Source organism: Triticum urartu, chromosome 7A (genome assembly GCF_056163025.1).
Source record: "Triticum urartu cultivar PI428250 chromosome 7A, HENAU_Tu73, whole genome shotgun sequence".
Taxonomy (NCBI): Eukaryota; Viridiplantae; Streptophyta; class Magnoliopsida; order Poales; family Poaceae; genus Triticum; species Triticum urartu.
The window spans coordinates 66,855,419-66,868,546 of record NC_141879.1 but is presented as its reverse complement, the minus strand read 5'-3'; the positions used below and the strand labels follow the sequence as shown (position 1 = coordinate 66,868,546).

The 13,128-nt window shown below is 44.8% G+C and overlaps 1 protein-coding gene across 1 annotated transcript; it reads right to left on the bottom strand.

Annotated features, from left to right (window-relative positions):
* Nucleotides 1-1,579: 1,579 nt before the first annotated feature.
* Nucleotides 1,580-2,443, bottom strand: LOC147957862 (E3 ubiquitin-protein ligase Os06g0535400-like). The gene has a single exon (XM_087537717.1). It carries the CDS (start codon nt 2,441-2,443, stop codon nt 2,000-2,002), a length of 444 nt encoding a protein of 147 aa, XP_087393843.1. The 3' UTR covers nt 1,580-1,999.
* Between the last annotated feature and the right edge of the window lie 10,685 nt (nt 2,444-13,128).

The window sequence follows — 13,128 nt, the reverse complement described above, 5'->3', positions numbered from 1 at the left end:
TGACACTTGAAAAAAATGCTCATGATTTAAAATAATAATTGAATCTTCCAAAACTTGTTAACATTTCTTAAAATACTCACAGTTTTCAAAACTGTTTACTCTAAAAAATGTTCTTGTATTAAGAAATACTAGTTGTTTTTTCATTACGATGGAACGCCCATGTTATTTTTCTCTTTTTAAGCACTTTTGTCTGGTCAAGGAAATATGCAAAATACATTTTCACTTTTGAACAACCATATACTTTTTATCCTCTTTTTTGGAAAATAGAAATAAAAAGATGCATAATATTTTGGACGGAGAAAGAATAGTTGGTGTGGTGGATCATGAGATCAAGTAGTCGAGGGTGTATTCTACAAAACATTAGAGCGCTTCAGGAATATATGTATGGAACTGAAAGGAAGCTGTGTAAATTTCTAGCACGTGTCTTGATGAAATAAATTGTGAACATAATACGTTGTCGCCCAAATATGAGTGGAATGGCCTTTACAAAGACGTGAGATGCAAGTCGGGGTGGACACGGTCCGGGCCGGTCCGGGCCCTGACCGAGCCGCCGTCTGGACCGGCCACCGGCGGACCAGACCGGACCGGACCGGACCGAGCAGTGCCGTGGTCCGCTTTTCAAGGACCGGACCGGCGGTGGTAAAGCTCGGGCCGGACCAAGAGGACCGCCCGTGGCGTCGTCCGGCGACGGCGAGCGGCGGCGCATGGGACTGTGAGCTCCTGCAGAGATTACGGGGCATGGGGAGGAGAGGAAGGGGAGAGACACAGCCGCGTGCCCATCATGAGCACGTTTAAGAGGCCAGATACATGACGACGGCGATGAAAGGAGGTGTTGCCGTGGAGGTGGCGGCGTTGCAGGAGGCGGGGAGGTCATTCGACGCCTCGACCTGGTGCTGGAGTTCTTCATCTGGGAGGCCCCCGAGCGAATGATTTTCAAGGGCGGGCCTGTTCCTGGCGACACGCAATTAATCTCGTTGCCTCGTTGTTTTCAGTTTTCATTTTTCCTAAGGGTGTTTCCTATTTTCCGTCACGTTAATACTGTTTATTTTTTTAAAGTATCACGTTAAATCTGTTGAGTCCATAGGAGTTCACATAGTAGGCTCGTTGCATGTGGCACAACTATCCTTTTTACAATTTGCATGTTGCAAATAAATAGGGCCTGTAACGTGTATGCCCACCTACAAATGTACATTCAGTCGTACAAATTCTGATCTGGCACAGGTTAATGGGATCGTGGGGACGTGTAGATGGAAGGAACACATCGGATCGAGCCCACCTTTCATGTTCTTTCTGTTTCTGCTCCGTTGAATAAAAGGAAAACTCCAACGTTTTAGGCAATAGAATTCCTATTTCTACGAAGTAAATCGTGGAGATAATGTCTATCCAATATCGTGGAGTGAATCGTGGAGATAACTGTCTCTCAAACAACGGAGTAAATCGTGGAGATAACTCTCTTCTACCTCGAGCCAAAGAACCGATCGTGTAGTTCATTCGTGCGTAAGAAACAACCGAGCTCGTTCGGTCCAGTCGAGTTAACCGAGCTAAGACCGGACCGGACCGGTCGACTTTCGGGCCGAAATTCCCAGCTCGGACCGGCCTATATTCCCAGCGGGCCAGGACTGATCGGTCCGGTCCAGGTCGGTCCACGAGCGGGCCAAAAAGCCCGCTCGGTACGTCCAGCCTGAGATGCAAGTATGTGAGAGAATACCGTAGAACAATTTACACATAGACGGCTAGAAGATCATGCATGTTTATGCAAGGATGCACGGATTACACACACAGTTTACATCTGATCTTTTACACAAAAGGAAGGCCAAAGCATGTCCCTTCGATTCGGACCGACATGTCCAATGTACTAGGTGATGCATCTCTCACTACGTACAGTTTCCACGGTAGGTCTCCTGGCCCCGAGCTTCACGCATGCATGCATGGGGACTTATCTCGATCAAAAAGCAACTCAGCTTCGAGCCTGGTGCCCGACGTCGACCGGAAGCTCTCCCTAAGCATCATCATCATCATCAGTTTCCATGTCGTCCACAGGAACATCGCCAAACACATGCAACCCCAAGGCAGCTATCCACAAGAAATGTAGGTGTGCAGCAGTACAATCTGCGGTGGCGGCGGGCGCCGTGACGACCTCGCGACGGCACATGGGACAGCTCTCTTTCTCCTGCAGCCACCTCTCTACGCACCGCCCGTGGAACCGGTGCCCGCACGGTGTCTCCTTCCACGCCGCGGCGTCGTCCTCCTCCAAGCAGATCGGGCAGCTGAGCTCGTCGTCGTCGTCGTCGGACGGCGCGTCCACCTTCTTCAGCGCCCCGGCCACCAACGCGGCCAACTCCGAGTCGTCTGGATCTCCCACGACGCCGAGGAACGCCGAGTCCTCGTGGCCTCCTTCTTCTTGTGGCAGGTCCATGGCAAGCGATGGCATCAACCTAGCCATCGCGCGTGATGGTGAAGTGAAACCGGATCTGATCGTAGGAGATCGATGTTCGGGGAGGCAATGGGAATAAGCGAGCGTACGTGCGGCAGTTTACTTATAGTGCTTCGGGCTTGGATGGTAGGAGAGGAGATCGATCGGGAAACACGTTCTCGTGCCGGAGTAGGACAGGATTACCACGGCTACGTACGCCCGACTTCATTTCTATATCGATGTCGATCCGGCAGGAAGGGAAGCAACGAGTTCGTCTCTGATCGGCATGTTGGGCAGTTGGAGTCCGTTATGGCGGGATTTTCCAACGAAATTTCTACTGAACTTCGGATTTCATATTACCACGGGTACGCCCGACTTCATTTCTACTGAACTTCGATTTCGGATTTTCCAACGAAATTGACCGTGCAACTCTGTTTTTTAGAAACACCATACACAGCCAGACGCTCATCCACCCATCCCTATGAACGCACATCTTATCTCTATGAGCGCCTCCGAGTGACCGAACTGGCACATTATCTTGATATTGACGAACTCGCCATATATGCTTTTGTAGTCGACAGGAACATCTCTTTCCACTGAACGCACAGTGCTAAAAGGCCTGAAATAAAATGAAAAAAATGCGAGCACGAGCGTTAAGTCTAGGACTTGAATCCTAGTGGGCTGAAGATATCACTGTCATTCTAACCATCTAACCACTGGTTGGTTTGCAACTTTGTTATAAGACTAGTGACACGTCTGATCATATTTTGCAACATAGCGTATGTAGATATTATTTTCGTTCACTTAAAACCCAGCTAAGCGCCATCCCCCAACCTCACCACCATTGCTGCCGGCTGGTGTGGCGGCGCCTGGACCCATGTCCCTCTTGTTATGGTGGCGCTGCTTATCCGCGTTTGCAACGGCCTCTTAGGACATCTCTGACTGATCCCAATAACCAGTTAAAGGAGGATAAATTCGTTTTTAATTCTCTAACCAAGAACTAACATAACCCAAAAAACCGTTGGGCCGGGGGGGGGGGGGGGGGGAGATTTACACCGACTCTTTCGCGACTCATAAATATACTCGGCCGACCGCTCACGGAGTGAAAATTCTCCACCCACTTCGCCTTACCTCCCACCGTACCCGCCTCCCAATCCCCGCCGGCGCGTCACTGCCCTCATCCACATCCACTTTGATGCTGTCCCGCAGCCGATAATGGCCGGATCCAGCTACCACCCATCCCCAGCACAGATCCGCCGCCACAAATGGCCCCGAGCTCGTGGCCATGGCGGTGCATCTTCCTCCCACGCCGGCGTACTTCCTACCGCGTCGTCGCTGCTATTTCTTCCTGCCAATGGTGCTTCTTCCTCTCGCATCGGCGGCTTGCCCAACCTCCCACCGCCGCCACCGCTACCGAGGCAATACATTGGCGTGCAGTAGAGCCGGCGGGGAACATAGGCGGCGGAGTTAACTGATCGCTACATATAGCAGAAGATATGGATAGGGTCAAAAGCCAGTCCATTGCATGATCCACCATAGTTAGGTCTTTGGGGCTGAGCATCCCCTTCTTCCTCGTGCTCCCTTGTAGTCTTACCTCTTTGTATGTGACTAGCTACATGCAATTTGCGTATTCACGAAAAAAAATCACTCTATGTGACTATGTCACATCTTTTCACTCTCCTATGTCTCATTCACCCACTGCCTCAGGCAACCCTGCCGCGCAGCACAGTGCATCTAGATTGGGCCACCATGACAACCACCCAAGAGAGGTTTAACCGCGTGAGGTTGGCAATTTTAGGGTGTTTTTTTGCAATATATTACTACTCGACAATGCTCAGTTACAATACTATAGCAAATGAAGCATGATGGAACACTGGCATCTAACTTGTACTAGCACATTCCTGTGGCAAGGAACCGTTAACCAAGCCGGCGACTGGTTGTGTGACCGGCGCAAGATCCAAGCCCTCGAGATATGTGATAGTAGTATTGCCCATCAAGTAAGTACTTCCTGGTTTTTAAAGGTCCTTTTTGTTTCCTTCATTGGTTGTCACATTACAATTTAGAGCTGCCTTGTGTTCTTAGTGTTTGTTCAGTTGAATGCGCAGCTTGAATGCATCTTGAGTTAACATCCATGTCTTGTTTGTATGGAGAATGTCGCTCTCCTGCATAGTCCGCCCTTTAATGTTCAAGTGGGATGAAAAATATGGGCCCTGGTGTGTTTGTTGATTGGAGTTATCTGATATCATTTTATTTTTGTATCTGCGTTGAAATAGGAACTGTTGTTCACTTCAAACATGCATGTACGTGTAACTACAATCAAACAAACTTCTCTAAGTCTAGCACTTGGATATTATCTCAAACCTAAACCTTCATTTGAAAAATGCAAGTTTCTAATTAAATGCTGCACTATGAAATGTTTTATCGAAATACTGAATTTATATATTTGTAATGAATAATACTTCTCCACTATATATCAGGATACTTTCTGATTGTTTTGTGACAATCCTAGCCTAACAAGTCTGCCTTCGCTTAGAGGACCATCTAGGACCCGTTCTGGTGGCCTTTGGTTTATATATTTTGTCCCAGTTGGGAACAATGTCATTTCTATTCTGGCGTGTTAATACTGCGAGACTCGCAAATTAACATGAAATCTTTTTGTTTCTCTGATGCACTAACAATAGGGTGTCAAATTATATTATCTTAAATTATCATGGGAAAATTGCATCACATTCCATGTTAGCTATGCATTCTAATTATAGAAATACCGAGATACCTATTATAGCTATATGAACAGGGGCGGACCCAGAAACTATTATAAGTGGGGGCAAACTATGGGAGTGGGGGCATACTTTGTACAAATTCACATAGTTTTGGCAAAAATTTCTGAAATTTCAAAGAAATATCACTGAAGTTTCATATTTTGAGTGGGGTCCTAGGCCCCCACTCCCATGAACGTGGGTCCGCCCCTGTATATGAACACATAACAAGTCCCGCATCAACGCGCGAGGTATCATCTAGTAGTTTTAAAGTATGTGAACACGTTTAAATTTGTGAAGCTTTTTCTAAATTCATAACATTTTTAAACCCACAAATATTTGAAAATTTGTGCAAAAATTAAATTTAAGAAGTTGCAATATTTTTTAAATCCATGAACACTTGCGAATATTTTCAAATTAAAAAAAGGTATCCGCTTTTTTTTAAGCTAGTAGTGGAGCGATCTAGAAAATAGTAAGGGAGCGAGCAAAGCACGTAGCTGAGCTAAGTCAACAAGAGCTTCGTGTTGACCCATGTGAGCATCATAGTAGCAACTAGACAATACCCCGCACGTTGCTGTGGGAATTTACAGTGATAAAGTTATCAAGAATAAAATTAGAATACATGCGAGCAATAGATCTCCACAGTCTCATCGTATAGGAATGGTAGCGGATCCAACATACAAACAATATTGTATAGTACCTAAGATTTACAATTTTACTCATGTTTCTATTTGCCTTTATGTATATTGTTCTATACATGTGAATCATACATAGGTACTCCAAAGTTTTGAAAAGAAAATGATGTACATTTGTACAACCAAGTCCCTACGTAGCTTAGCCCATAAATGCATACCCAAGTCTAAATGTAGCTTCACCATGTGGCGGATCTAGTAGTAAATGGAGAGTGGCTGGATGGTATAGTGCCTGTGTCCTTCTAATTTCGGTATTATTTTTTTGCTTAAAAAGATAATAAATAAGCACAATATAAACTATTCGAAAGAGATATTTCTATTCATGCAGATATTTGCATTGGATCATCATGAATTGAGATATTGTTCTTCTTGACTACAGTTTTTGATCAGCCTACTGATAAATAATGAATGATTTTAGCAATAGTGCACCTAATTATAGGAAGAAGTTAGAGTAGTTCATGATATTCTTTGCATGTGTTGTTAACGTTGTCCTATGTGTGGCAAAAAAATATCTAGATGTGCCCTAAGTATTGCACATTCAAGTCCTATGGTATTGATTCTATGTGGAGATTCGTGCACTTTCTTTTTCCTTTTTATGTTTGATTGAATCACTTAGATGTGCATGTGCCCTAGACAGACCCAAACAACATTATCGCAGAGGTTAAACTTGTACAGTTAGCCTAGTGAGAAACAAAACCTGAGACTAAAGGACTAAAAGGATGGCTCCAAAAAAAATTTCAGATTTATCCATCTTTGCGAATCATACAAAGGTTGACTTACATGAAGCAGTGATTGTTGTTTTAGTTTATATCTAACTTTTTTTAAGGAAATACATTGCATGCAAGAATGCATGGGAGCAACTTATTATGCTATCTACTCCAAGCATAAGTTTCATGCTTATCCAATTTAGCAACTTCAAATTCAGAGATGGGAGTTTCATGCGAATAACTAAATTAACATAACAGAAGACTAAAAGATGCATTTTGTCATTCAGTGTAAAATAAGAAAATTAAGGGATGAGTGCAAATAGCAAGATACCTAAGAAACAAAGCAGTGGTGTGGCCCTTGCTGACAAAACCTCGAGCACCTTGCAAGGTAGAGCGAAAACTAACAAAGCAATAAGCCTGGGGATAAGAGGAAGAATGGGAGGATCAAAACTAGGAGCGGACAGCTATTCCAGAGTGCACGCTGGTGCCAGAGACAACGACTCGAGCAGGCGGGCGCATCGGATGATGATCGTACTATATACATGTTTCTAACTACTAATTGATGGCCGGGGGCAATATACACGCCTCCCTAACCTTGGTAGCTGGTTCCTCCTTCTCGTGGCTCAATTTAAAGAGACGATTGAACCTGAAGCTGAAACTATGGACCTGTGGAGCAGTTTCAGCAGAGTGATTTAATAGTGGTGGAGTATTGTTTGAGATCAAGGTAGGAGGGAGACGAAGCGAAAACACATGTAACCTGTTAATAATTGCTGTTACTATTTACTTGGAAGCTAAGTGGGGGAGGTGAGAAACTGGTGTAGCACGCACTGCCGGTAGGATCCTTTTGGCTCTATCAGTCGGGACTGATCGGGTTACGGCTGGAATAAAGGCACAAGAGGGCTGATTTCGATCGGCTGTGTACGCTGAATGTGACATTTTTTCGTTAGAATGAAATACTGAAGACAGAAAAAATCTCGAAGAACAGAGTACAGAACCTGTCGATGTACTGGGAAGTTCGCCGCCGTTGGCGCGAGCCCATGATGAACACACAGGAGCAGGACATCCTACTCATATGCAGGTGCAGCGTTGCACGTTGCTCATCGTCCCCAGATACATCACCTCTACCTGTTCGACCAAACAAAAAAAATCAACCGGTCATCACCGAACCAATGAACTAACCTACGATCTCTGTGGCACCGAAGAAGGGCGACGTACCAACAAATCATGATGCACCTGCATGCCGTTGTTCTCGAGGCCGAGGTACTTTAGGACGACCTGCTGCATGCGGGGCGAGGCCCGGGCGGAGGCCGCCGTCAATGCAGTCCCTGTGGATGGGGCTGAAGCCGAAGCCGACCTCATCGAGGAACTTGGAGGTGGATTTGTGACGGACTTGAGGTCGTACAGGGTGAAGGAGTCCATGCTCGTCATCGCCAGCGTCCGTGACAGATCCTCGAAGGAGAGCGACCGCAGGTTCTTCACCGTGTGCCGCCGCCGCGCCGGCCCCTGCTATGCCGCACCTCCTGCTCCGTCGCCGCCGCCGGGCATGAACCACGCAAGCTGGTGCCTACAAGTTTCGTTGTCAACCGAGGTACTTCCCGGCATCGCGTCCACTCCTAGGCTGGGGATTCTAGTGAACCGATCAGGGAGCTAGATCCACCACTCGCGTCCAGCCCACGGTTGAGGCCGCCGTTGCCAACAACTCCAGACCATGGCACCAGACCATGGCGGGACTACTAACCCGCTCGAAATAACCATGGCCTAGCGATCTTACGGAACGGGCTGACACCTATCCCGATGTATATGTACAACTCAGATAAGCGGCCGGGGTGCATATGCTCGATTTTATATTTTCGCCATGGCACCACAGATTTGGACGGGCAACTGAGGAGGACCATGAAACCAAGGACGCGGGCACCGGCGTGGCCGGACCTGGCTTGGTGCTCGCCTGGTACTGAGAAGGGGAACATAGCTTGAGGATCCGGCGAGAATCGCAGAGGGGAGCCGAGCGGGCGGTCCTGCCGCCTGGGGGGTGAGATGGGATCTCGGCGCCACACCGGACTCGGGGGTGAGTAGAGAAAAAGGGGATAGATGGGCTCGGTTGAATCGAGGGAGAGGAGAGATGACTGATGGGCTTCTCTTTAATAGGTTTTACACCGACTCATCGGTAATGGAAGACGGAGGAGGCCTGGTTCGATTAATAAGCAGAGTTTAATATCTCAAAAAATTACCATAGTTGAATCACACCATTGGTTGAAAAATGCTGAGGTGGCAAGGTTGATGAGGTGGATAGGCTGCATGTTAAGAGAATTAGGATAGTGAGAATCAACTATTTAGGTATTATAAATTCCACGGTTTGGGCGCGGCATAGGAGCTCTCAAGAGGCTGACACAACAATCACCGGCTGATACCGAGTCTAAAACATAGAAGGACACCATAACCACACACCAAAAAATTCCACTCTGCTCCGAGAACAACTACCGCCTCCAACATTAACTCAACACGATATATGAATGAATAAAAACACCACCATAGCAGAATTAACACAGATAAAATAGGAACGAAACAATCAATTGTAATTATATACTAGACAAAATTGTTAATCCCACGAGTGAAGAACGGCGTGCCGAAGCGTGCATTAGCCTCTTGTTTATTAGATGTGACTTCGGTAGCAAACATAATGTAGACTCTAGAAAACAAAATTTTAAAATGTTCATAAATTTCATGACTTCTAATATATATCAGAATATGAAAGATACACTAAATTTACAAATATGTTTATGAACTAAAAATTAAAACTGAAAAAGGGATAGTTTTTATTTAAAGAGCAAAAAACTGGACGAATTAGCTGCGAAAAACCTGAAGAAATGGAAAGGAAACATAAAATAAAAATGGAACAAAGATCAACGAAAAACATTGAAAATCTGTATATTAAAAAAAATGACCAACACATGAGAGACCAGTAAAGATAATGCATCCTGAAGAAAATTACAAAAAAAATCAAAACAAAAACCGTTCGATGCAGAGCGGATGAAAGATAATCGGCCCAACGACCAGACGATGCCAGAGTGTGCGGTTTTTATGAAAAGAGAACTCTTCTTCTCTGTAAGCAATGAATATGAAATACCAATTGTGCAATGTTCGTCGGAAAATGCTATTTTTTGTGCACCGTCACTAAATGTAGGGAGATCGCACATCCCTTGCTTTCTAATGCGCCAGCTCGTTTCTCATGTTTTCTTTCTTTCCCTCGCCCATCACTTTTTACTCGGATTGTCTTTATGGTTTTCCATCTTGAGTTGGTTTCTATACGAGGTTTCTTGGTTTTTTTGGTTGGATTTTTCAAGACATGAGTTTCTTTTTTATTTCTTCCACTAGTAGTAGAAAAAGGCCCATTTGTCTCGGTTTCAAAGGGTTTTTAGTCCTGTTTCTAGAACCGGGACTAAAGGGTTGGTACTAAATCCCCCCCCCCCTCTTTAGTTCCGGTTCTGTTACGAACCGGGTCTAAAGGCCCTCCATGTGGCCTCTGTTTGGAGCTCCACCTAACACCAACCGGGACTAAAGGAAATTTTACGACTTTTTTTGAATTTTTTTTTCTGATTTTCAAATTTCTGAATTATTTTACTATTTAATCTCTAATCACCCCTCATCACTGCTCAATTTAACCTCTAATCTGTAATCACCCCTCATCATTCTAAATCATCTAACTTCCCGGCCGGTCACCCATCCTCTCACTACTCCAGCCTGAGCATGCTTAACTTCCGAGTTCTATTCCCCTCGTTTCCAAGTCTGCACTTGTTGTTTTCCTGACAATAGTAAGATGTCAATCCTATTAACCCTCAGGAGTTTAGCTTGAGCATGAAGTCACATGTTTCACTGTTTGAGTTTGAAACTATTATTCTAAAAAGCAATAATTATTTAGTAGCACCAATATTTCTTGAATAAGTAGTTTGACCATTGTTTGACCAGATTTGACCAAATTCAAAAAACTAAAATAATTATTTAGTAACACTAATATTCTTGCATAATTATTTAGTAATATTAATACTTTTGGAATAAGTAGTTTGACCATAGTTTGACTAGATTTAATCAAAATTCAAAAAAACTGAAATTTGAGCATAACTTTTTTTCCTTTTAGAATTTGAGGATTCTAAAAATTTGCAAAACGACCTACGCGGTCAAAATCAGATGCGGATTTTCGTGCTGAACATTTTGATATATTATACGTTTTTTTCTGACATCGTATGCAAAAGTTTTACTTTTTCATAACAGTTTTTTTGCAAAACATGTCCAAATTTAAGTTTTTTAATTTTCTTAACTAGTAGATGTAGTAATATAACTACATCTCGAAGGATTTTATTTTTTGATGTTTCTTTATGTTCTTTTGTTTTTTTCAAAACTGAAATGGCGATACACGGGGGGAGGGGGGGGGGAGTTTGATACACGAACCCCTTTAGTCCCGGTTTGAGACATGAACCGGGACTAAAGGGCATCAAACCGGGACTACAGGTATAATCATTAGTCCCGATTTGAGATACGAACTGGGACTCAAGGGTGCAATGCCCTTTAGTTCCGGTTCATGTCTCAAACCAGGACTAAAGGTCCCATTTGAACCGGGACTAATGCCTTTAGCCGCTCGAATTGGGACTAATGCTCACATTAGTCCCGGTTCGTAATGCAGCCGGGACTAATGTGTATATTGAGCTGTGACCAAAGCCCTGTTTTCTACTAGTGTTCTAGTTTTTTTAATTTCTTTTTCATTTTTTTCTTTCCTTAAAAGATGTTCACCAAATTGAAAAAGCTTTCACGGTTTCCAAGAATATTCATGACACTTGAAAAAAATGCTCATGATTTAAAATAATAATTGAATCTTCCAAAACTTGTTAACATTTCTTAAAATACTCACAGTTTTCAAAACTGTTTACTCTAAAAAATGTTCTTGTATTAAGAAATACTAGTTGTTTTTTCATTACGATGGAACGCCCATGTTATTTTTCTCTTTTTAAGCACTTTTGTCTGGTCAAGGAAATATGCAAAATACATTTTCACTTTTGAACAACCATATACTTTTTATCCTCTTTTTTGGAAAATAGAAATAAAAAGATGCATAATATTTTGGACGGAGAAAGAATAGTTGGTGTGGTGGATCATGAGATCAAGTAGTCGAGGGTGTATTCTACAAAACATTAGAGCGCTTCAGGAATATATGTATGGAACTGAAAGGAAGCTGTGTAAATTTCTAGCACGTGTCTTGATGAAATAAATTGTGAACATAATACGTTGTCGCCCAAATATGAGTGGAATGGCCTTTACAAAGACGTGAGATGCAAGTCGGGGTGGACACGGTCCGGGCCGGTCCGGGCCCTGACCGAGCCGCCGTCTGGACCGGCCACCGGCGGACCAGACCGGACCGGACCGGACCGAGCAGTGCCGTGGTCCGCTTTTCAAGGACCGGACCGGCGGTGGTAAAGCTCGGGCCGGACCGCGAGGACCGCCCGTGGCGTCGTCCGGCGACGGCGAGCGGGGGCGCATGGGACTGTGAGCTCCTGCAGAGATTACGGGGCATGGGGAGGAGAGGAAGGGGAGAGACACAGCCGCGTGCCCATCATGAGCACGTTTAAGAGGCCAGATACATGACGACGGCGATGAAAAGAGGTGTTGCCGTGGAGGTGGCGGCGTTGCAGGAGGCGGGGAGGTCATTCGACGCCTCGACCTGGTGCTGGAGTTCTTCATCTGGGAGGCCCCCGAGCGAATGATTTCCAAGGGCGGGCCTGTTCCTGGCGACACGCAATTAATCTCGTTGCCTCGTTGTTTTCAGTTTTCATTTTTCCTAAGGGTGTTTCCTATTTTCCGTCACGTTAATACTGTTTATTTTTTTAAAGTACCACGTTAAATCTGTTGAGTCCATAGGAGTCCACATAGTAGGCTCGTTGCATGTGCCACAACTATCCTTTTTACAATTTGCATGTTGCAAATAAATAGGGCCTGTAACGTGTATGCCCACCTACAAATGTACATTCAGTCGTACAAATTCTGATCTGGCACAGGTTAATGGGATCGTGGGGACGTGTAGATGGAAGGAACACATCGGATCGAGCCCACCTTTCATGTTCTTTCTGTTTCTGCTCCGTTGAATAAAAGGAAAACTCCAACGTTTTAGGCAATAGAATTCCTATTTCTACGAAGTAAATCGTGGAGATAATGTCTATCCAATATCGTGGAGTGAATCGTGGAGATAACTGTCTCTCAAATAACGGAGTAAATCGTGGAGATAACTCTCTTCTACCTCGAGCCAAAGAACCGATCGTGTAGTTCATTCGTGCGTAAGAAACAACCGAGCTCGTTCGGTCCAGTCGAGTTAACCGAGCTAAGACCGGACCGGACCGGTCGACTTTCGGGCCGAAATTCCCAGCTCGGACCGGCCTATATTCCCAGTGGGCCAGGACTGATCGGTCCGGTCCAGGTCGGTCCACGAGCGGGCCAAAAAGCCCGCTCGGTACGTCCAGCCTGAGATGCAAGTATGTGAGAGAATACCGTAGAACAATTTACACATAGACGGCTAGAAG